This window comes from Littorina saxatilis, linkage group LG9 (assembly GCF_037325665.1).
Source record: "Littorina saxatilis isolate snail1 linkage group LG9, US_GU_Lsax_2.0, whole genome shotgun sequence".
NCBI classification, from domain to species: Eukaryota; Metazoa; Mollusca; class Gastropoda; order Littorinimorpha; family Littorinidae; genus Littorina; species Littorina saxatilis.
The window spans coordinates 54,214,219-54,237,744 of record NC_090253.1 but is presented as its reverse complement, the minus strand read 5'-3'; the positions used below and the strand labels follow the sequence as shown (position 1 = coordinate 54,237,744).

General features: G+C 42.6%; 2 protein-coding genes across 2 annotated transcripts in view; one reads left to right on the top strand and one right to left on the bottom strand.

Annotated features, from left to right (window-relative positions):
* The window catches only part of LOC138976484 (tripartite motif-containing protein 3-like), a gene marked incomplete in the record, with an annotated part of 395,324 nt that overhangs the window by 140,770 nt on the left and 231,028 nt on the right, over positions 1-23,526 (bottom strand).
* LOC138976487 (transcription intermediary factor 1-beta-like) lies at positions 89-19,864 on the top strand. The gene is made up of 6 exons (XM_070349347.1): positions 89-229; positions 7,136-7,234; positions 15,298-15,971; positions 16,463-16,832; positions 18,877-19,076; positions 19,618-19,864. The coding sequence occupies exons 3-6, from the start codon at positions 15,306-15,308 to the stop codon at positions 19,768-19,770; spliced, it is 1,389 nt and encodes a 462-aa protein (XP_070205448.1). The 5' UTR covers positions 89-229; positions 7,136-7,234; positions 15,298-15,305; the 3' UTR covers positions 19,771-19,864.

Genomic DNA, 23,526 nt, shown 5'->3' with positions numbered 1-23,526 from the left:
GCATAAACTCCTTCATCACTGCCGCATGTATTTTAGCTTCAATTCCTACTTTCACTTTTAGACAGAACCGAAAATACGCCGGGGTAACTCTTGATCAAGAAATACAGTAGTTACGGTTCTTGATTGACACACTTTGAACGACACTACCGATTCATTTCCGTGTTGACAACTCTCATCAGAAAAGAGTCCTGCCTTCAATGTTGTGATCTGTAGACAGCCACAGAAACAGGTATGTGTCGAGAAGCTTGTTACACTACGCTGTGAATACTGTAGAAACTGGTTGTTCGCTGAAGGGTTCCCATCTGCTGTCAGGGTGTGTCTGTGTGTGTCGATCTACTGTCAGCCATTGTGTGTGTCTGTTGTCAATGATCGATATTTACAGGGAAGCGGAACTGAAAGTAAGTCATACCTTGACAAAATTAGCCTTCTCGTACATAGAACAGCTGCCTCAAAGTTGTTGGCTGACTATAAATAAAGAGAGACCGATACCTTAGTTCTTAGTATCTGTGTGTATTTGATTTGGATTATTCCGTTACAGGGTGCCACGTTTCTACTTTCTGTTTTGGGTCACACTCTAGTGCAGTGGATCTGTTGTGTTATATTTGATACCACAGACACACGGTCTGTTTTTCGTTCGACCAGCTACTGTGACTCATTGGTGACAAGTCCTTTAGAAATAGATGGAATACTGTCACATGCTCAGCTGAAAGAAGTTTTACGGAGAGAGAGAGACTGAGAGAGAGAGAGAGAGAGAGAGAGAGAGAGAGAGAGAGAGAGAGAGAGAGGGAGAGAGAGGGGGGAGGGGGGGGGAGAGGTAACAAGGGAAAGAATGAATTACTTGTACTCCATTGATGCACATAATTCTCTCCCTTGATTTGTGGGATATCATTTCCTTGTTTCGTACTATATTAGAACCCATTGAACAAATTCTGGCCCAAAACCGAACTTTTGATAGGCTATTAATATAATATCGTTCGATTTACTACCGTACCTTGAACGCAGTCAATTGCGACCAATAGACCAGGTTGATGATATGTCACTCGTGTGACTGTTCAATTACATCATCAATCAACCTTAAGTATGGTTGACTCTCCTCTGCCTTTAATATATCCAACTTGATCTTTCTGAACAATGTCACCAATACCGCTTCCTAATCTTATAACCAAACACTTGGCTATCAACTCAAATTCACTGTTTGTACAAAAAATGGGTCTCCAGTTCTTCAAATTATTTCTCGGCAAATCCTTTCCTTTATGTATTAGGGTATAATGACAGCTTCTCGCTGCGTGGAAGACAATTGTCCGTCTTTATAACTTGCATTGAAAGACGCAACCATCAATGTTCTAATGCGGGTTGACATTTTTTTTTATATAGTCGACAGTGATACCCTCAACCCCAGGGGCCGATCCTGATTTCATTTGTTTCAGTGCAGCGAGGGCTTCGTCCTCAAGTATCAACCCTTCACACTCCGTTCTCTGACAACCTTCAATGTGTAATGTAGTCATAGTTACATCAGACACAAACTGATCTACCTTTTGATCTATATTTTCATTGAGTACTTTTTTTGCGGTACAAATCTTTAATAAAAAATAATTATTTTGCGTGTCAAGAACTTCACGATGGTTAGTTACCACCTCCCCAGAATGACACTGTATACTGTCCGTTTAATTCTTCGCGTTCTTTTCTCCTTGCTCCACCCACTCCGCGCGGGCACGGGCTCGGGCTGCGCGAACTTTACTCTGTTCAATCAATTCTATTTTTAACTTGAGCTTCTCACGCTCGCTTTGCCTATGTATATATCACGGGTACATCACGAAGCGTCCCGGTACCAAAGCGTCCCGGCACCGAAGGGTCCCGGTACCGAAGCGTCCCGGTGCCGAAGCGTCCCGGTACCGAAGCGTCCCACTATAACGCGTCACAGGGGTACCGGGACGCTTTGGTACCGGGACGCTTCGGGACGCTCCCGCGCAGTAGGGCACGAAGCGTCCCGGTACCGAAGCGTCCCGGTGCCGAAGCGTCCCTGTACCAGTCACCACGCACATCCTCGGCTCGCATGCCAATGTATTTACAAGAAAAATGTTCATTCAAAATGAACAGGCGTCCATGTTATTTTGATGACAAACATGTATTGATACAGTTTGTTGTATAATTTTGCAAGTGAACATGTGTTTATTGGCTGCATGTTTCACTAAAACGCAGTAAAATAAAAACTTTTTCGTTGCTTTTGTTGTTTCCTTTGATTGCAACCAAATGACTGAAAATTAAGTGGAAGACACTTTGAGATATAAGGAATCGGATAGGCCATGACACGAGAAGGTGTAGAAATCTGCTTGCAGACAGCTTTAACATGACATCACATATTGATATATTTTTTTAAGTTTTTGCATATTACCCCATTTTTGAGGTCACGTTTTAACTTTGGTTAAGTGTTTGCCCACAACTGACATTAGATTACATTTAAACATTTTACATTATTTTTCTAGCACATGTTCATGTTAGTCTGCGCCATCCATTGATCACAGAACATCCACATAGGAAGAAAAGGTGTTTGACTACTGAAATAAAAATGTTTAGAGAAATGTAGAAAGAGGTGAACAAAATGCAAGATGATTTGGTATGGAATTTAGTTGTATACGTGAATGAGGTGTGAAACGTATGCAGAAAGGAAGATGTTTATTTGCGATGAAAGAAAATAGATATAATAACTTCATACTGTAGTAAAAAAACAAAACAAAACAAAAACAACCAGTAATCAGCCAATCAATTTCAAATGTTCATTCAACAGTAACCATATACATTCGACAATGGTCCTCTGTAAATAAAAATTAAAAACAAATCTGCTTGGACAGAATTGTTGTTATTTTTGGGAATAAGAAAATATCAACTATCTTGAGATGCATCCTCGTGCACAAAAATAATGCAAGTTAAGGAGTTACGTCCATATGCGTAAAAAGTTAAGATGAATATATGGATCAACAATTACCTCCCCTACTTGCATTATATTTGGGCAAAGCTACAGGAATAGTGTAATGATATTTTAAAATAATTGTCACATTGCCTTAAACATTTGGATTTTGACATGGAGTATTTTACGTAATGTGTACATTTTAGACATGGCAACTGAAGGAAAAAAAAGTGGAGAAAAAAAACCTAACATTTTGTGGGACAAATTTTGTAAGTTGGGTGACGAAACCATGTAAACTTTTCCTTCACAACAGACAAAATTAAGAGGTTTTTCTTTTAACAAACACAAAGAAATATGTCTTTACCTTCGAACAAGCACAGAAAGTATGTGTTTTTGTTCATAAGACCATACATTTTGTTGTTGTGGAGATATGGATTCAACTGCAGAAAATGTGAAACTTTGCTAACAATTCCCATACCTGACATTTTAAAAGTCTAAAAAGTGCCTCCCACTAGCTTGTCACCAAATAAACAAAGTAGGTTGTAACAAAATTGCAGATTAATAAAAAAAAATAGTTCAATCAATAGTATATGTCACACCTGACATTAAACTAGTAATTTCCATCACTATCCTTTTCAGGCATTAAAAATAGTTCAAAGCAGCTATAGCCCCACATGGAAGTAAGAGGCTCATTCACAAGCTAGTTAAAAGCTTTTCATTCTTTTTGTTTTTCTCAAAAGAAAGTTCATAGTATGACAACAGTATTCACAGCAGGCAGTTTTAAATCACTCAAGGGTCATTCTCAAGGTGTGTTCACGAAATACATTGTAATTTTAAACAGAGACAATTATCAGTTCACGCTTGAAGATGATTTTACTGACCAAGTTTCTCCCCATATATTTCATAACCCTGCAGGTGAAAATGGGAATACCAGCACAGAATGACTGTCAGTGAACATTTAATACCAACACTTCAAACTACATCAATGAAAATCAAAAAGTGGAAAAACTCATACTCTGATAATTGTTGTCCAAGTGTTTCAAACTACATCACTCATCATAAAACAGAAGCTGTGACTTGGATTTAGATAAAAATCAACACGCGGAAAAACTCATACTCTGATAATTGTTGTCTAAGTGTTTGTGTGGTTAAAAAAACAAACGTACCTGATCCTGAATAAAATCAGAGCAACCCATATGATCATTAAAATGTAACCATTCACTGGTCCATAGGTATACTCTTTTCAAAAAGGAGATGGGTATGGAAGAGGCAGTGCTTCTGTTAGTGATTCAAAGTGCCAGACATCCCATCCTAGTGCTGTGAAATGGATATAAATTATATATATATTCAATATTTCATGGAAGCTTACTAATATTTGCATGCAAACATACTGTGACAGTACTAATACAGTAAAAGCATTATTGAGGGTGAACAGCCTGCTTTACTTGGTTTCAGTGAGGAGTAACAATACTAACAATAACAATAACATGCCTAAGTTGTGAAATGTAAGTACTTAACCCCCCCCCCCCCCCCCCGGACACTGGCAAAATTCCAGCAGAATGTCCCCCACCTTCGCTGACGATTATCCACAGTTTATACAGGAAGTGTGCAGGTAGGTTGTCTGCCTCTGTGTCGGTTTTACCTCCGCGGTGTAGACGAAAAACTTTTCCACTTCTGCCACAGGGCGAAAAGTCTCGTTTTGGCACTTTAACTTGGCATATAACATCAAACATCACGTTAATCAACTGAATTGTGTGGCATTATACCTATGCGATTCATGTCACATTAGAAAAACTGCCGTAACGCAATAAAATTCCTGAGATGTTAGTATTATGCATAACACGGTAAAACATCGAGTTTTGGTGTCTGCGTTTTGGACGTTTTCGCTGGGATTACGGAGGGCTATTCACATCGTGTTAAACAAGTTGTCGCAGTGAGCAAAACACCAGATAACGTCTGGAATTATGACAAGTTATTGCAGTGACTTAAACTCGAAGTTAGCTGTTGGTTTTGATGTGTTTCACTGCGTTTTCGTCTTGCTTTTGTTTCATAATGTTGTTGCTGTTGTTGTTACTGTTGGGAGCTATACATCACATTTTTGTTCCCCCAAAAATGTATTCTTGATTAATATCAGGACGCAAACCATCCCCTTTACTTCACACACACACACACACACACACACACACACACACAATCTACTCCTCAGTTTGCAGCGTGGCTTCGACACGCGCGGTCTGCTGTAAAAGGCCCTAATAGAAATCACCCGCTAGGTACACGCGCACTCAAGTTAACCTCTGCTTTGACCTGTGGCTGTGTGCCAAGAGAGAGCAGAACACACACGCCGTAGACCAGATAAATAGGTGCTTGATTTTGGTATTTTGATTTTACATAACATTAAACCTTTCTTGGGGTTCATGGTCATGGCAACAGCCATAATAATATTATATCATGTATAATATTACATTTCAGCATATGTGAATTACATGTCATCATAACAAACTGTCATACATTTTTATTCCTCATCATTCTGATTGATCACAACCAAACCTACTATCAGTGGACACATCCAAATGCAAGCGCCTGTTCTTGACAAATTGCCACAGTGACTGATCTAAAAATATAGGTCCTTTGCCGCCACGGACACTGTTTGGCCTGTAGGTAAAATGTACAATGTATTTTCTGATTTGTGCACAAAAGCTTTTTTTCTTTTTTTCTTTTTTTTAACATAACAATGTTTAATGTTACTGTATGTTTGAAAGACCATGGTCACATTTGTAAAACAAATGTTAAATTAAAAAATAAATAACATTTTGGTTCATGATTTTTTCCTACACCTGTGCTAAAACTAAGAAGTAAAAATGTCGGTATATAAGTCACTCAAATACTTCAAAGTATGAATGGTTAGAGTTTGTTGCGGTTGACCCTGCACAGTTCGACCTACGATGTTTTTGTTGAACAATTTTGTCCAAAAAAAAACAAAAAAAAAGTAAGGGCAGTAACTCAAGACGTAAATGTGGTAGTGTCCCATAGGCAACCGCAGAGTTATCCTGTCCATAGGCAAGCGCTTACTTGATCCCAATTACTAGGCGTCTCCGGACGCCTAGAATAAAGCAAAGGGAATGCCTGTAATTCACACAGAGCAATCACTTGGTCTTAAACGTGCACAAGACAAAAACTTTCATACTGGGGGAGCGAGCCAGTCTGAAGAGTACTCGGGTCCAGCGCGAGCGTTTTTTATTACCCAAATGAACCCAAACAAACCCAAATTAACCCAAATGATACAATTTAAAAGTCGGAGGCAGAACTGAAAAGACTTTTTCCGACGCTCACGCTTAGTGAAGCCAGAAAGCGTGTGTGATAACAGACATATCCCTCTTGTGAACGGAAGCCTACGGACTTTTCCCCCGAACTTGTCCACACGGGTACAGTATTTCCAAATTGGTGTGTTGTGAGTACAGATCTAAAGTAAAGTTGGGGAAAAGTTGGACAAAAAGTGATTTTTTTTTTACCGAAAGCAAATCAAGGTCTGTGCAAAATTTAAAAAATCAGTGAAGTCAAGGTCAAATCAAGGTCAAGATTAAATTAAAAAAAAATATGGTTCGTCAAGTCAAGGTCAAATCAAGGTCATTCAAGGTTTAAAAAAAAAGAAAGTCTAAGTCCTGTGACGCGTTATAGTGGGACGCTTCGGTACCGGGACGCTTTGGTACCGGGACGCTTCGGTACCGGGACGCTTTGGTACCGGGACGCTTCGGTACCGGGACGCTTTGGTACCGGGACGCTTCGGGGTGTCCCCTATATCACAATTATCTGGGTCACAAGCTTACTTGACAACACTGTCTTAAAAGATGTCTTTCAGGGTAAGTTGTCTCTGTGTGTGGTCCCCTTTCCCCACTTTTTTTTTGTAGGCCGTGGGGGAGGGAGGGGGGCGTTCAGATTTTAATTTTAGTCAAGTAGTGTGTCTGCAGGTTACTGTGTATTGTGTTGGAAACAACACTGAATTGATCTGTCACTGTCAGCCTTTACAAAAAGGTGAACAGTATTCAGTAGCAGTACTATAGTGATGTTGATTTACCAAAGCCTAGCAACATGTAAGTTTTGTTATCAACGAATAATTTACAAGTACGATGATCATGCACTACATTAACGCTGATGAGCAGGTATGTCTGCAGCACGAGATCGTGTTGGTGTTTTCAGTTTTATAAGTTTGACATGAAGCTGTTTGTGTTTCAGGCCTCGGCACGAACAGCTTTGAGTCTAGAAGGCAACAGCTGTAACTGTCACAGAACCGGGTCGAACAGACGAATGTACTGGCAAATACTTTGAACAGAGGTAAGTTCATAATCTAATGATTTTTGTATCAGCATTTTGCTTTGCTATTCCTTACCGTAATTACTGGGTAAATCAAAATATGATTTTTCTTTTACATCCTAGCGTTTGCTCTAACACAGATAGTGTCAGGAGAGAATAATATTGCTACTGCATGGTGCAGTAAATTAATTAAGATGGCGTTGCGCTGTTTTTTCGCAGGCTTAGAAAACCGCTTTTATGTGCCTATGCAACAGCGAATTCTTTCTCGCAAAACAGTCAAAGAAAGTAAGCTCAACTGCCTTTTGGGTTGTTGTTTTTATCTTGCAGAAGTCATTATGATTTCTGGCAAAATAGATCTGGAATAATACGGTTTGTGAGGAATGGCGAAAGGCGAAAAGTATATGAGTAGTGGTCTAAATTAGCTGATTTTGAGTCTTTTTGAAGGACATCGTACTAGATTTCTTCTGTGGTTAGTAGGAATGTGGACACATTTCTGTGGTCAGTAGGAATGTGGACACATTTCTGTGGTCAGTAGGAATGTGGACACATTTCTGTGGTCAGTAGGAATGTGGACACATTTCTGTGGTCAGTAGGAATGTGGACACATTTCTGTGGTCAGTAGGAATGTGGACACATTTCTGTGGTCAGTAGGAATGTGGACACATTTCTGTGGTCAGTAGGAATGTGGACACATTTCTGTGGTCAGTAGGAATGTGGACACATTTCGAGTAAGCGGAGAACAGAACGTAAGAAAAGTAGACAACCTTGTCGACGCCATGAAAAATAACAGAAGGCGATACCGGTAAGAAAAGTAGACAACCTTGTCGACGCCATGAAAAATAACAGAAGGCGATACCGGTAAGAAAAGTAGACAACCTTGTCGACGCCATGAAAAATAACAGAAGGCGATACCGGTAAGAAAAGTAGACAACCTTGTCGACGCCATGAAAAATAACAGAAGGCGATACCGGTAAGAAAAGCAGACAACCTTGTCGACGCCATGAAAAATAACAGAAGGCGATACCGGTAAGAAAAGTAGACAACCTTGTCGACGCCATGAAAAATAACAGAAGGCGATACCGGTAAGAAAAGTAGACAACCTTGTCGACGCCATGAAAAATAACAGAAGGCGATACCGGTAAGAAAAGCAGACAACCTTGTCGACGCCATGAAAAATAACAGAAGGCGATACCGGTAAGAAAAGTAGACAACCTTGTCGACGCCATGAAAAATAACAGAAGGCGATACCGGTAAGAAAAGCAGACAACCTTGTCGACGCCATGAAAAATAACAGAAGGCGATACCGGTAAGAAAAGTAGACAACCTTGTCGACGCCATGAAAAATAACAGAAGGCGATACCGGGATCTGAAAATCGTGGTCTGCGATTGTTTACTGTGTGATTGGGTGAGATCGCTAACCGTTTTTGAAGGAAAAACGAAATCTCAGAAGTATGCTGAAACACTTTCACAGCAGATTCAACCGTCTGGTCGTTGAAGTTTTGGTGCGCAACATTGGACACTACAAAAAGACAGTGCGTCAGTTGATATGTCGGTACCGTGGAACCCCCCTGTTAAGACCCCCTAGTTCAAGACCCCCCCCCCCCCCCCCTTTTTGATTGCATTTCACGACGTCTGTGGTACATAAAACAACTTTTTGATTGCATTTCACGACGTCTGTGGTACATAAAACAACTTTTTGATTGCATTTCACGACGTACGTGGTACATAAAACAACTTTTTGATTGCATTTCACGACGTCTGTGGTACATAAAACAACTTTTTGATTGCATTTCACGACGTCTGTGGTACATAAAACAACTTTTTGATTGCATTTCACGACGTATGCGGTACATAAAACAACTTTTTGGTTGCATTTCACGACGTCTACGGATGGTGTTGACACAAAAGAACCACCTGTCACAATATTATTTAAAGATGCTGACAGTGAATGAAAGGTCAGTTTGAGACTTGACTTTATATGAACCGAGCACACATCTTGAAAAACCTTCCTTTATATTGGCATGGGCCTGTAGTGTGACTGTGAGTGTGTGTTCACACAAAGAAGGTATCATGCAAATATCTTGTATGTGTAATACACTGGCAGCCATTTTTAACAAAGCTGCCATACATAGACTTAGCTATTTAACAAAGTACAAAAACATAGTAGAAAAAATAAGGATAGAGATAAAAGTTACTTATTTTCACACACACATTCAAAAATACACTTAACCTAGTTTTAGAATTTGATTTGAATTATTCCGTTACAGGGTGCCACGTTTCTACTTTCTGTTTTGGGTCACACAGTAGTGCAGTGTAAGATGTGATACCATAGACCAGCCAGAGACTATAGAGTATACAGAGACGCTCCATACGGTGCTGAAAAGTGAGACCGGAAGCCCAGTGGAGCCACCACGCGGAAACATGGAAAAATCTACTTTCTCTTTTCATAGCAGTAGCGATATCGTGCTGCACAAGCATGGCCGCGCCAACGCGAAAAGGCAGTAGGGCATGGTGTTCGGCCATCAATTGCTCAAACGCACATGCCAAAGGCTTCAGGATGTTCTAATTTCCCAGGTGAGGATTGTTTCTTCAATTTTTCTCTCGTTAAATGTTGGAAAATCAGTAAAAGTTGTAGCGTCGAACTGCGTGTAGATCTATTCTACTGGAACAGTAAAAACACACACTGTACACACCACAGCCTCAAACCAGTCCAAGCTGTGCATGTTGATACTAGTTTCACACGTATACGATTTATTTCTCCTCTACTTTATCTCATTTCGGCATGCCAAGTCTGGAACTGCTAGTGGCAAATACGGTCGGTGATCGCTCGATCTGATAAACACAGCCGTTAGTGTAGACATAACAATCTCACTGACACGGCCGTCGCGGGGTTATAATAGACAACGGATAACAGCTTGCAGCTTCGAACGTTAGTAGTATCATGATTAATATTTTGATTGTAAACGTTTTGATGATGATGATGATGATGATGATGATGATGATGATGGCTATTGTTGTTGTTCTTGTACACCATTTTGAATGAGTAAAGGTCAAAGCGGGTAGACAGAGAGAGAGAGAGAGAGAGAGAGAGAGAGAGAGAGAGAGAGAGAGAGAGAGAGAGAGAGAGAGAGAGAGAGAGAGAGAGACAGTATATCTAATTAATGTTATTCTTTTGCTTGTGACATACAGATGCAAACAATGGATACAGAACTGCAGAAGAGATGATCTACTGAAGAGGAGCGTGGATTATGTACAAAGAAATTGCTACCTTTGTATTGATCACTTTGAAGATATTCAGTTCAATCATCCAGTCAAGAAAGCAGAAAACGGTCTGAAGTGGTCAGCGGTGCCCACTTTGTTTGCGGTCCCAAATCCACCCAAGAAGATTATGACCAAACGACGTCTGCCTCAGAAAACTGAAGTGCATGAAGAGAAAGCCAAAAAATCAAAACTTTCGCCGAGAGAAAAAGGTGAGTAATTTCTGACTTGAATGTAGCAGATGTTAACGGTTAGCTATGAGTTTGAAATTAGATTGTTTTCTCATTCTGCTGGTTTACATCTGCACTTCTTTGTTGTTGTTGTTGTTGTTGTTGTTGTTGCTGTTGCTGTTGCTATTGTTGTTGTCGTTGTTGTTTTTTGTTTTGTTTTTTTTGCTGCACGCACACGTACTCATGTCCTGTTTACCTGCGGATTATCCAATCCGATATTTTTGCGTACAAACGACTGCAGGAATCTCGATCTTGATATCAGAAGAGACAGCTGACAGAGCGTTTTGATTTGGGGTACATTTTGACCGTTATATTCTTGTTTGTTTTTGTTTTTTGCCAGACATCTGTTATTGTAATAATTAAGATGCTTGATGTTTCAGATTTATCGGGTCTCAGCAAACTTTTTGAAGTGAACATGGAACAAGCCTCAAGTCCCACTGCTGTGACTACACAATCGGTCTCAGTTCCAGAGGTGAAAAAAGAATCTCCCCGTAAAATGTCTCTAAATAAGAAGTTACGAGCATCGCGGCAGAAATATCGTCGAATGGTTTTGAGGTTCAAAGCAGAGAAGAGGAAGAACGAAGCAAAGCAAAGAACAACGACTTTGAAAAACAAGCAAAGCCTGATGAGAGAATTGTCAGGCTACTCAGTTGTCGCCAGCGACACTGAATTTTGTGTCAACTCAGATACGGGTTGGAAGGAAAAAGAAAGCCAAATGGACTTGTCAAGAAAAAGCGTTAGGTTTTGCACTCCTCCATGCCAACCCCAAAACCTACAAGATGCTTCAAAAGCTCTTTCGATTGCCATCCCAAAGTACATTGAACAGGATCATGCAACAAGTGCACATCTTTCCAGGCTTCAACCAAAACGTCCTTGACTTGGACGGAAACTAAGAGACCACCCTACCAAAAAGCTGTGCGCTGTTGTGCTTGACGAGATGACGCTGAAAGAGAACGTTATTTACAATTCTGAACGAGACGAGGTGGAGGGCCTGGAAGACTTCGGCAGCCAAAGGAGCCATTATGTTGCAAATCACGCCACAGTTTTCTTGGCACGTGGTCTTGTACAGCCGTGAAAACAAGCAGTTGGATACATTTTGACCAGTGGCACTGTTGATGGCACATTGCTGAAGTCATTTATCTGCCAGTTCATCAACAAGCTTGTGGAACAAGGGTTGCGCGTAAAGGCTGTCATCTGTGACCAGGGTTCTAACAACCGAAAGGCTATTCAGAGCCTTGGTGTCACTGAAGAGATGCCTTTTTTCTTGTTTGACAACACCAAGATCTACGTTTTTTACGACTCCCCACATTTGATCAAAAACACAAGGAACAACTTGAAGAAAACTGGTTTCATAGGCCACGACGGGAAGGGCATTGACTGGAAGTATATTGAGGACTTCTACGAACTTGATTCTATGAAAGGAGTTCGCATGACGCCAAAACTCACAAAAAAGCATGTCATCCTTCCACCGTTTGCCAACCTGAAGGTGAAATATGCTACTCAGGTTCTTTCGTACAGCGTTGCAGCCGGAATTAAGGCAATGGTGAAGATGGATGCCATGCCAAAGGATGCCCTGGCGACTGCAGACTTTGTTGAAAAAATGGATCAGCTTTTCAACGCCTTCAACAGCTACAGCACCAAGAGTAAGCAAACCATGCGTCATGCACTGTCAGAGTCATCTGGACACAAGGCCTTCCTGACAGACACATTGTCCTGGCTGTCCTCGTTGGTCTCTCGGAGCTCAAGACCATTGCCATGTATGCAAGGATGGGCCTTCAGCATCAGGAACCTGTTGTCTTTGTGGGATGAGCTCCACAAAGACTACAACGTCAGGTTTCTCTGCACAAAACGCTTAAACCAAGACTGCATTGAGAACTTGTTCTCCGTGATTCGGGGAAAGGGAGGACATGCAGACAATCCCAGCGCCACCAACTTTCGGCTTTTTCTTCGACAAGTAATGGTGGACTCAATCGTAGTTCAGAGTGCTTTGAGCAACTGTGAAGAAGAAGACGACCATTCCTCCTCAGTCTCGAGACTCTCCAGCAGGAGGATGGCCACTCCACACCCCTTGAAGATGTACCTTTGCCTCTCCAGTACCAGTCAGGCGAACACGCAGATGTACTCAGGATGGTTTTCGCCTTTCCAGCTGATGACCTGTCCATTCAGGAGGAGAATATCCTGACATACATCTCGGGCTACATCGCCAGAAAGTTTACAGGAAAGGTCTGTTCAGGTTGTCGTGGGCTTTTGGTCGGACCTCTCAGGGGTGACCGGAAAGAGATTTTTCTGACCAAGAAGCAGCTGCCTGACATGAAGGGGGAAGGCCTGACCGTTCCAAGCCAACAACTCGTGGAGCTGGTTGAGCTGATAGAAGTGAGTCCGAGCAGTTGTTGCACATGGACCGAGTCAGAACAAGAATCATTCTTCGCTTGGAGAAAAACATGAATGGGTCACTGACCTGTCCTTCTGCGCAGTGCAAGCTCAACAATCTGATTGTGCAGTTGTTCACTAACATCAGGCTTCATTTTGTTTTGAAGGACAACAACAACAGATTCTCTTCTTCGTCCAAGCGGAAAAGTCGAAAACTTCTCAAACTGGAGTACTTGTGACGATGCTGTTCAAAGTGTCATCCAGTCGGTCTGTACCTAGTTAATTCATTTCAATTTGTGTGTGTGTGTGTGTGTGTGTGTGTGTGTGTGTGTGTGTGTGTGTGTGTGTGTGTGTGTGTGTGTGTGTGACTGACTCAGAGAGAGAGAGAGAGAGAGAGAGAGAGAGAGAGACAAAAAGAGAGAGAGAGAGAGTGAGAGAGCTTTCGAAAAAAGAAAGAAGCAACTGAAAAGAAATAAGAAAATCATCGATCGATCAAGATTCTTTAAAGTCAGCTTGGTCACAATAATCTGGTTTAAGTTGCTGTATTTTACAGTTTTCCTTACATGATAACTTCTTAGCTCCGTGTAATTGACAACCCATTTCAGTTTCGATGTGCTGGGACGACACCAAATTGACTAAATACCTTAGTTACCGATTTAACCGGGAACCTATTTCGTTAAACAATTTATTCCTGACATCTTTTCTCAGGCTTGACTGACCATGTATTTGTAATTGATTAAAACACACAAAAATAACGACGGTTCAGTAGTTCGTGAAAAGACACTGACTTGAATCATGTTTGCATAACTACAGCGATGCAGCGAATATTGCCAAAGAACATTTGATTTAATTTTAATCTATACCATTTTCTGCGGTGTTTTTATGGTAATTTAAAAAGGATGTTCACAAACAAACATATTTTTTCATCCAGTTACTTTTTGCAGCACTGTCAGCCGGACAGAACAGACAGTATGTTAATATAAACGTGATATAAACACAGCCGACAGCAGCCGCTATACGCGAACTTCCTTGTTCGGCAGGGAGTGGCTCTTTTCCCGCGCTGAGCCAGCCGGTCTCATTTTCGCACCGCAGCGCAAAGAAGGATGACGCGTCTCTGTATACTCTATAGTCTCTGGACCAGCTACTCACTGGTAACAAATCCTTGAGAAACAGATGGATTGCTGTCAAATGCTCAGCTGAAAGTTGTTTAAACAGAGAGAGAGAGAGAGAGAGAGAGAGAGAGAGAGAGAGAGAGAGAGAGAGAGAGAGAGAGAGAGAGAGAGAGAGAGAGAGAGAGGCGAGACAGAGAGAGAGAGAGAGAGAGAGAGAGAGAGAGAGAGAGAGAGAGAGAGAGAGAGAGAGAGAGAGAGAGAGAGAAGGGAAATAATACATTACTTGCGCTCCATTGATGCACACAATTCTCTCCCTTGAATTGTGTAAAAACTTTTCCCTGTTTCGTATGGTGTGTCCGACTAGCAGGTTAGGTGTTCAGACGGATGGCAATTGATTCTCCTTCACTCGTTATGCAAGCGGGAGGCGGAGGGAGTATAAAAGTTGGGTTTTTTGCCTCTGTTCCCCCCCCCCCCCCCCAGTCTCTCTCGGGGGCGGAGCAGTTAAGCCAGGGGGGTGGGGGGGTTACAACCTGGGGTGGGGTCCAGGGGTATACCCCTTGTGGGGTACAGGGTCATGGCCCCCTTGGGGGGTCTGGAGGTCAAAGCCTCTGAAGCTGAAGAGTTTTAGCTATTTTATGAACAATTTATGGCTTATCCTTGAGTTTAAACATGATCAACTGGTGTCAGCAGCCACTCATTATTTCTTTTAAAGTGAGTATGAAATTTTTTTTTTACAGCCGGAGGGGGCGGGGGGGGGGGGGGTCCGGAACCCCTGCAATCACCCCCCTAATCCGCTCCTGTCTCCATTTATCTTGTGTTGTCAGTCAAAAGAAACCATTGCTGTGTGAAACGTACAGCCTGGGGCAGTGTGCACGATGAAGATAAAGTAATCACGGGTTCTAACCGTTGTTTCAAGACGGTGGTCACAGTGTGACTTCATGCGCACACTGCTACAGGAATGGAGTGTTGTGATAAGACCATGTCTACCGAATTTCAGCAAATGTCATCAATCTGTATATTCTCTGTGTGTGTGTGTGTGTGTGTGTGTGTGTGTGTGTGTGTGTATGTGTGTGTGTGTGTGTGTGCGTGTGTGTGTGTGTGTGTGTTTTCACAGAAGTCATCATGGCCACCGCTTCAGCCACCAGTAGCAGTGAGCTACCAGAATGCCCTGTCTGCCATGACGGCTATCAAGAGCCAAAGATACTGCCGTGTACACACCTAGCGTGCAAAAAGTGCGTCGTGTCGTGGCTGCAGAAGGCAGGGGTCGAGGGAGGCTGTCCGCTCTGCAGGGCCTCCATCCTGCCCTCCACCAGCCGAGGTCAGCGTGACCTTGACACTCTGGTCAATGACCTGCCCACTGACCTGGCCACCATGGCTCTAGTGGACAGTCACAAAGTGCTCAGCGGTCAGCATGTATGCATGATCTGTGACAACAGCGTAGCTGCCACGTCATTCTGCTTGCAATGTGACGCAAAAATCTGCAAAGCTTGTATAAGGACTCACAAGAACATACCCTCAACCAGGAAACACGTCATTGAAGACTTAAACAAACTCAGCCCGCAGCGGTTGGCTGAGATAAACCGAGCAACATGTAACATGCACGATGATAGGCCGGCTGAGCTGTATTGCTCCACCCACCATGAGCTCATTTGCATGCTGTGCGACTCGACCAATCACCGCAGCTGTGCTGATGTGAAGGCCATTCCAGACGTGGCGACAGAGAAGAGAAGAGAACTGGAACAACAGGCACAGAGACTGAGGGACAGGGCGACAGCATTGGCAACGGAGGTTGGTGTAAACTCTTCCTGTTAATGCTGTTGTGTTATCAGACTTTTTTTCTCTCAATGTTTCTTAATTTCTATCCTTGTGCTTCATTTGTTAAAGTGTACCATGAAAGCAGAATTAAATCGTTTCTGGCTGAATTTACATGACGTTATAAGTCTCATTGGATGATACAAATCAGGGGGAAATGGATGGTAAGGTGAATGCATTATGCATGCTTGAATAATTTATCTTGACGTAAAAACAGACTTAAATCCTATCTGACTGAATTCGCATGACTTTTTAGGTCTCGATGGATGATACAAATCGGGGAGAAATGGATGATACGGTGAATGCATATCTTGTTGCATGCAAAAATGATTTGTATGGACGTTAAAAAAACAAATTGTCGTAACTACGTGTATGAGGATGTATCGATTTTTCAGTGCGAAATTCGATTTTAAAAACGACATTTAGAAGTCCACTTTACAGAGTGATCAGTGTTCCTGTGTTTTTAGATCCAAGAGGTCAATGACACTTTCAAGGTTATGCGTAAAAAGGCCAATGACACGTTCGATGACCTTGAGCGGTGCTTGAAGAAGCGACGTCAGGAGGTCAACACGCTGATTCAGGCTGAGGAAGACGCCGTCATGACGTCACTGGCGGAGCTGGAGAAAGGGCGGGCGGCCTTTGCACTGAACGCAGCTAGCGTAGAGAATGTGGTGCAGTCAGCGTCTGGAGGGTCTCTGCTGGGGATGATAAAAGGTCTGAAGTCACGCCTCGACGACCTGGAGTCACAGACCGGAACGACACGCAAGATGAAGGTCAAAGACTTGACCTTGGACCTCCAGAAACTGGGTCAACTGAGGGCTGACATTGCCTCTCTGGGTACGTCGTATTTCCTGTACACCTTTTCTGACCACAAGTGTTGGTTGTTTGTTGTCGTTTCTTGTCTCCAGAACACAGAGAGTCATGGGAGACTGATTCAGCATCCATCGTATTCTCGGGTTTGTTCTCGGCCGACATTTGGAATTGTTTTACATTTTATCTCAGCAATAGGTAGGATATTCCTATATAGGGAGTTATATAGCAAACGTATTGCTTGTACATACCGATGAGTAATCAACATAAATCTAGTGTTGGAGAGAAAGGACCAGAAAAGATGACACGTATTACACCTGTGTGTTGGTGTCATCTTACGCTGATCTGTTGTCTGTCCGTGTATGGGACGAGGCGTTATCCTGTCACACACTGTTCAGTTGTCTGTCCGTGTCTGGGACGAGGCGTTATTCTGTCTCACACTGTTCAGTTGTCTGTCTGTGTCTGGGACGAGGCGTTATTCTGTCACACACTGTTCAGTTGTCTGTCTGTGTCTGGGACGAGGCGTTATTCTGTCACACACTGTTCAGTTGTCTGTCTGTGTCTGGGACGAGGCGTTATTCTGTCACACACTGTTCAGTTGTCTGTCTGTGTCTGGGACGAGGCGTTATTCTGTCACACACTGTTCAGTTGTCTGTGTCTGGGACGAGGCCAGGGCCGGACTAGGCGAGAGGAGGGGGGGGGGGGGGTTGCCAGTGGTGGCCCAGGGGGATGTCCACCCTGGCGGCAGGGGCGGATCAGTTCATTTTATGGGTGGTTTTTTTCAAAAGTATATTGTGAAGATATGGGTGTGAAGGCGCGAAGCGCCGAGCCGACGGGGGGGGTCCGGGGGGGTCCGGGGGCATGCCCCCCCGGAAAATTTTGTAAAAAAGGATGCAAAATGGTGCAATCTGGTGCATTCTGAGGATGATCATTACCAGTTTCAGGCAGCAGATTTTGTCACTGATTAATACCCCAAAAATTGAAACTCAATGTAAAATAAAGAAATGCATACCTCATTCAATATTTTTATTTTTTGGCTGGGGGGGGGGGGGTCCGGAAACCCTAGAAACCCCCCCCCCCCCCCTCGTTGAGGGGGTCAGGGGGCGAAGCCTCCTGAAGCTGATGGGTAGGTCATATTCTGAGATAGGAAAATGGTCGGTCCTTGCATGAAACGGCATAAAATAAGCAATAATAAAAAAAATTAAATAAGTAAGGTACATGTTTAGGCTAGGGGGGGGGGGGGTTGCGCAACCCCCATAACCCCCCCGGTAGTCCGGCCCTGGAGGCGTTATTCTGTCACACACTGTTCAGTTGTCTGTCTGTTCCTGGGACGAGGCGTTATTCTGTCACACACTGTTCAGTTGTCTGTCTGTATCTGGTACGAGGCGTTATTCTGTCACACACTGTTCAGTTGTCTGTCTGTTTCTGGGACGAGGCGTTATTCTGTCACACACTGTTCAGTTGTCTGTCTGTGTCTGGGACGAGACGTTATTGTGTCACACACTGTTCAGTTGTCTGTCTGTGTCTGGGACGAGGCGTTATTCTGTCACACACTGTTCAGTTGTCTGTCTGTGTCTGGGACGAGACGTTATTCTGTCACACACTGTTCAGTTGTCTGTCTGTGTCTGGGACGAGGCGTTATTCTGTCACACACTGTTATGTTGTCTGTCTGTGTCTGGGACGAGGCGTTATTCTGTCACACACTGCTTGTAGAGGGACACAGTCATTCAGGGACATATTACGACTGATGCAGGGAGGGGTCAGTTTAAGTCTCTCATGGCGTGAAACAATACATTGCAATAACGGGTGACAGGCACCTCTAAAATGAAACAACTTATTACTGTATCATAATTAACTTGACTTTAACTAGTTGCTAGATCAAATTCTAAAATGCTGACTTCATTTAACAAGTCATCCAAACGGGTGTGCAACAAATGGTCGAGGTTTACAATGTCGAGGCACAAAAGGTCGAGGACATTTGGTCAAGAGTCAAAAGGTCGACCTTTTGATCCTCGACCGTTTGGTTCTCAACCCATCAAAACACTCTTTAAGGACTAAAGTCTGTCTACAGGTCAGATGACAAAGCCCGCCACAACACCGACAACCTTACAGCAGCCTACACAGCCATCACCAGCCACATCTACAGCGACATCAGCGACAACACCCTGGACTGCAGGCAAACCCAGAAATGCGGCGCTGGCCAAAGTACTGAGAGTAGGGGACCGGGTCAAACTGGCACCGGAAAAGCTTTCTGTTTTTTTTGGCTCTGGGGTAAGACTGCGTGTCCCTCTCCTGTCTGACAGTTTTCACCATCCCTATCACTCAGTCGGAGTTGTCACTAAAAGGAAGCTGATACTATGCAAATGCTGGTTCTGCTTTTACTCGAGATGCAACACAAATGAAATGTTGTGTTATAAACTTGATTCAGAAATAGAGTTTAATGAACTAAAGAGGAATACATTCACACACGCACGCATGTAAATACGCACTCAAACAAATGCACACTGACTGGATGAAACTATGATGATACTTATTTTCTCAGCGTCACACATGCACACACACACACACACACACACACACACACACACACACACACACACACACACACACACACACACATCCGCACACACACACACACATCCGCACACACACACACACACACACTTACACACACAAACACACACACACACACACAAATGCACACACACACACACAGACACACACACATACACACACACACACAACACACACACACACACACACACACACACACACACACACACAAGCAGTGACCAGTGTGTACTGTGTGCAGGACAAGAAAGGCACAGTGACGGCCATCCCGTCAAAACTAGTAGTACAGCGGGGCCATGATCCACAAGGCAGGGTGGACGTGCAGTGGGATGATGGACGTGAAAACTGTTACCGTATGGGATATGATGGCAAGTATCAGCTGGACCTGCTGTGACAGCCTTCGTCACCCCCACCTCTCCCTGTGCCCTGTATTGTACTGACTGTAGTGTCTCAGTATCCTTCTGCATGTAGTGAATAACGTGTGTGTGTGTGTGGGTGGGTGAGTTGGTGGGTGGGTGTTTGTGTGTGTGTGTTTGTGTGTGTGTGTGTGTTTGTTAGTTTGTGTGTGTGAGTGTGTGTGCGTGTGTGTGTATGCAGGGGCGGATTAGGGGGGGGGGTGGTCACAGGGGTTACGGACCCCCCCCCCCCCTCGGCTCTAAAAAAAATAAATTAACAAAAAAACTGTTTGTGAATTATGTTATTGTTTCTGTCTGTAAAGCCGGGGAAGAGTTAATTGTTTAATCAGTATCATTTTTGTACAGTTTTAACTGCCACTCCTATGCGACATGTCTTCCCTCTAACCATACTGTATGATGTCAGGAGCAGATATCATGGAAGATAAATTGCCATTATTTAATACTAACTTTAAAAGAAATAATGAGTGGCTGCTGACACCAGTTGATCATGTTTAAAATCAAGGATAAGCCACAAATTGTTTATAAGATAGCTACATTTCTTCAGCTTCAGGGGGGCTTTGCCCCCCAGACCCCCCAACGGGGCGTTGCCACGGTACTCCGCCTCTACCGACCCCTGGACCCAAGGTTGTAACCCCCACCCCCCCCCCCCCTCGGGCTTAACTGCTCCGCCCCTTGTGTGTGTGTGTGTGTGTGTGTGTGTGTGTGTGTGTGTGTGTGTGTGTGTGTGTGTGTGTGTGTGTGTGTGTTTTAGTGTCTGTAGAATTCAGTATCTTTTCCAATCAAGAGAATTTTTGGGGAATTGTAAGAAAGAGTTAACCAGTTACATTACAGTTACTGGCTCCGTTGATTTCGTTGATCATGTATATTTCGTTGTTTTAAGTTGATTTTTAATTGTTATCATGATTGTCATTAATGTATTTTTGTAACTCAGCGACAGGAATACTAGCACTCGAATAAATGCTCAAAAGTTACACAGACACACATAGTTAGACACACAGACACACGCACGCCCCCCCCCCCCCCTCCCTGCCTCCTAAGGGCGCGCACGTTCTCCTCATAAATAAACATATACACATGCTCAAACGCAATACGGACACACACACATACAAACAAATACACACCATTCAAGTTTCTCAATCTGAAGCTATAGCCACAGCAAAACAAGTACTGCAGTATACACTCAGCGTCTGTCAAATTAAATAATTAATGTACAACAATGTGTCATATACAATTCTAATTTCTCATCAGAATTCATTGTAACCGTTGCCTTTTTTGGCATTCCGTTTGTCAAATAATGATTTGGATACTTTTTCATGTTTTTTTCACCAGTTTTAGCTAAATAATCATTATTTAGAAGCTCATGTGCTAAATAAGTAATTGTTTATAAACAATGTAAAACAATTCTAAATAATGTTTTGTTTACGTAAACCATTCATTATTTACCTAAACAATTCATTGTTTACGTAAATAATTCATTGTTTACGTAAATAATGATTTATTTACGTAAACAATATATTATTTAGACTTATATTACATTGTTTATAAACAATCAGCAATGTTGCTAAATAAATCATTATTTACGTAAACAATGAATTATTTACGTAAACAATGAATTGTTTAGCCAACACATTTTCCATTATTTAGGGGTTTCTAGGATTCGCTTCTGAACTAAGTTTTATGTCTTTCAGTGATTACTATAATTGAATACAAGGTCTCTCCACACACTCTTATCTTAAAATAGCTGTTGTTTGGATATTATTTTGTTTATTTTACAAGCCGAGTACGAAAATAACTGATCTCAAACACAGTCAAAGGTCAAGGTCAATTAAGGTGTTTCCCTGCCGGGAGTGTTTAGTGTTTGCATTTTCTTGCTTGAAGTTGTTCAAACACAGTTTTTTCCCCTTATGTACTCTGTTCTGTTTATGTCCCAACAACATGCCTGTCTTTCCATTTCTCTTCCTTTCATCGTTTCATTTCAAAGAGAAAAGTAAAAACAGCTGTGAACCGTTGAAAAACGGGACAACTGTTTAATCAAATCTTTACACCGTGGATTTGCCATGTAGCTCCGAGAAGAATCTGGAGTGACTTCCCTTGCCTCATGCAAAACATTGCCGAAAGCATGGAGAAACAGCGACCGGGCGAGAAGCGAAAATATTCTGAGCGATTGTTACCAGAGGAGAGGCGGCGATACCACCAGAAGATTTTGGAGATTGACGGGAATGATCCGTATGACATTCCAACCAGGTGCTGGTCAGCAAATCCGGACGATCTGCCAGAGCTGAGTTACATCAACATCGTAAATTATTTTGTGCCTGGCAAGAGTGCATGACACATGTGAGCAGCTGAAAGCTTACACAAGTTTGGAATCCTACCGACGTTTTGTCTCTGGCTGGGTGAGGGATGTCAAGTGCTACAGCCCTGATGGCTGTCAGAACTCTGTCATTTCTGCAAAGGTAAGAATGTGCTTTCAGTTTATAATGAATGAATGTGAGTGTTCTCTGTCTTGTGTTGCAGATATCACAAGTTGCAGTTCAGGATATTGTGTTGAGGCTTTGTCTTTGATATATTCTTCGCTTCAGTTTGAATTCTGGACTTCGACAAAAGCTGTAGATAGTCTTGAATATATTTATATTTTGAAATAGCTTGCAAAATATTATATTTATAATGAGCTTCATGTTCATATTCAGTTACAAATCTGTTGTTTACTTTTCATTGTTAAGGTTATTAATAGTAAAGCACATTATGTGCGTCTTAGAGTTATATTCATTCGATTGACCTAGCTGAATGCTGATTTGTGCGACCTTCAATTTATGTTTCAGATTCTTCATTCACATCGCCTTAATGAACCAGCCCTTTCTCCTTGGATCATCGCCACTTCTGATGGCAACATACTGGCAGCACACTGACTGTACCTGCATGGCCGGAGTTGGAGAAACCTGCATGGCCGGAGTTGGAGAAACCTGCACACACGTCCCTTCACCTTCAAGGAGTCAGCTGTTGAGTGTGCTGTGGCAGACCGCCATTTCTGTGCCAGATTGTTATGACCAGTTCCTCCTACTGCGATTTCATGGTGTGGACTACTGTGGATAAAGTTATTGTCCGAGTATTGCCTGACTGTGATTTTTGGGCAATGTGTGTGGAGAAAGCTTTGAAAGTGTTCAGACTCGCAGTTCTTCCACAGCTAGTTGGAAACTGGCTGGACAGAGAAGCTGAGCCTCTACAAGCAGTGGATGTGAACCAGGAGCAGCTGCAAACACCAGCCGTGAAACGCAGCAAGAAACAGTGACAATGCCAGACTCGCTTGCTCATGTGTGTGGGAAAACAAACATCATGTATGACTGTACACACAGAAAATGGCAGTAGTAAAGTTGTAGAGAGGGAGAGAAAAGAGAGCATGTAATGTTTTAAATCACAGTTCACACTCACAGAGAAGTCATTAATTGTTCCATTCTTGTTTCATTTTATTCTTGAAGTAAAATCATGCACAGATGTAGCCATACATTTTGTTTAGGATCACCGACCACAATACAAAATCAAGTGCTACAAGTATAAATTATGATGCATACAGATTACAGGACCTTATTTTGTGATTGTTTTACATCCACTGCTGTGAATAACAAAGACTCATGAGCAGTTTGATTATCAACTTATTCAGCCAGGTATATTGTTCATTCTCCTTGTTCAATGTTTCCAGTGACACGGATTGGCTGCTTGATTTAGGGAACAAATAAGAG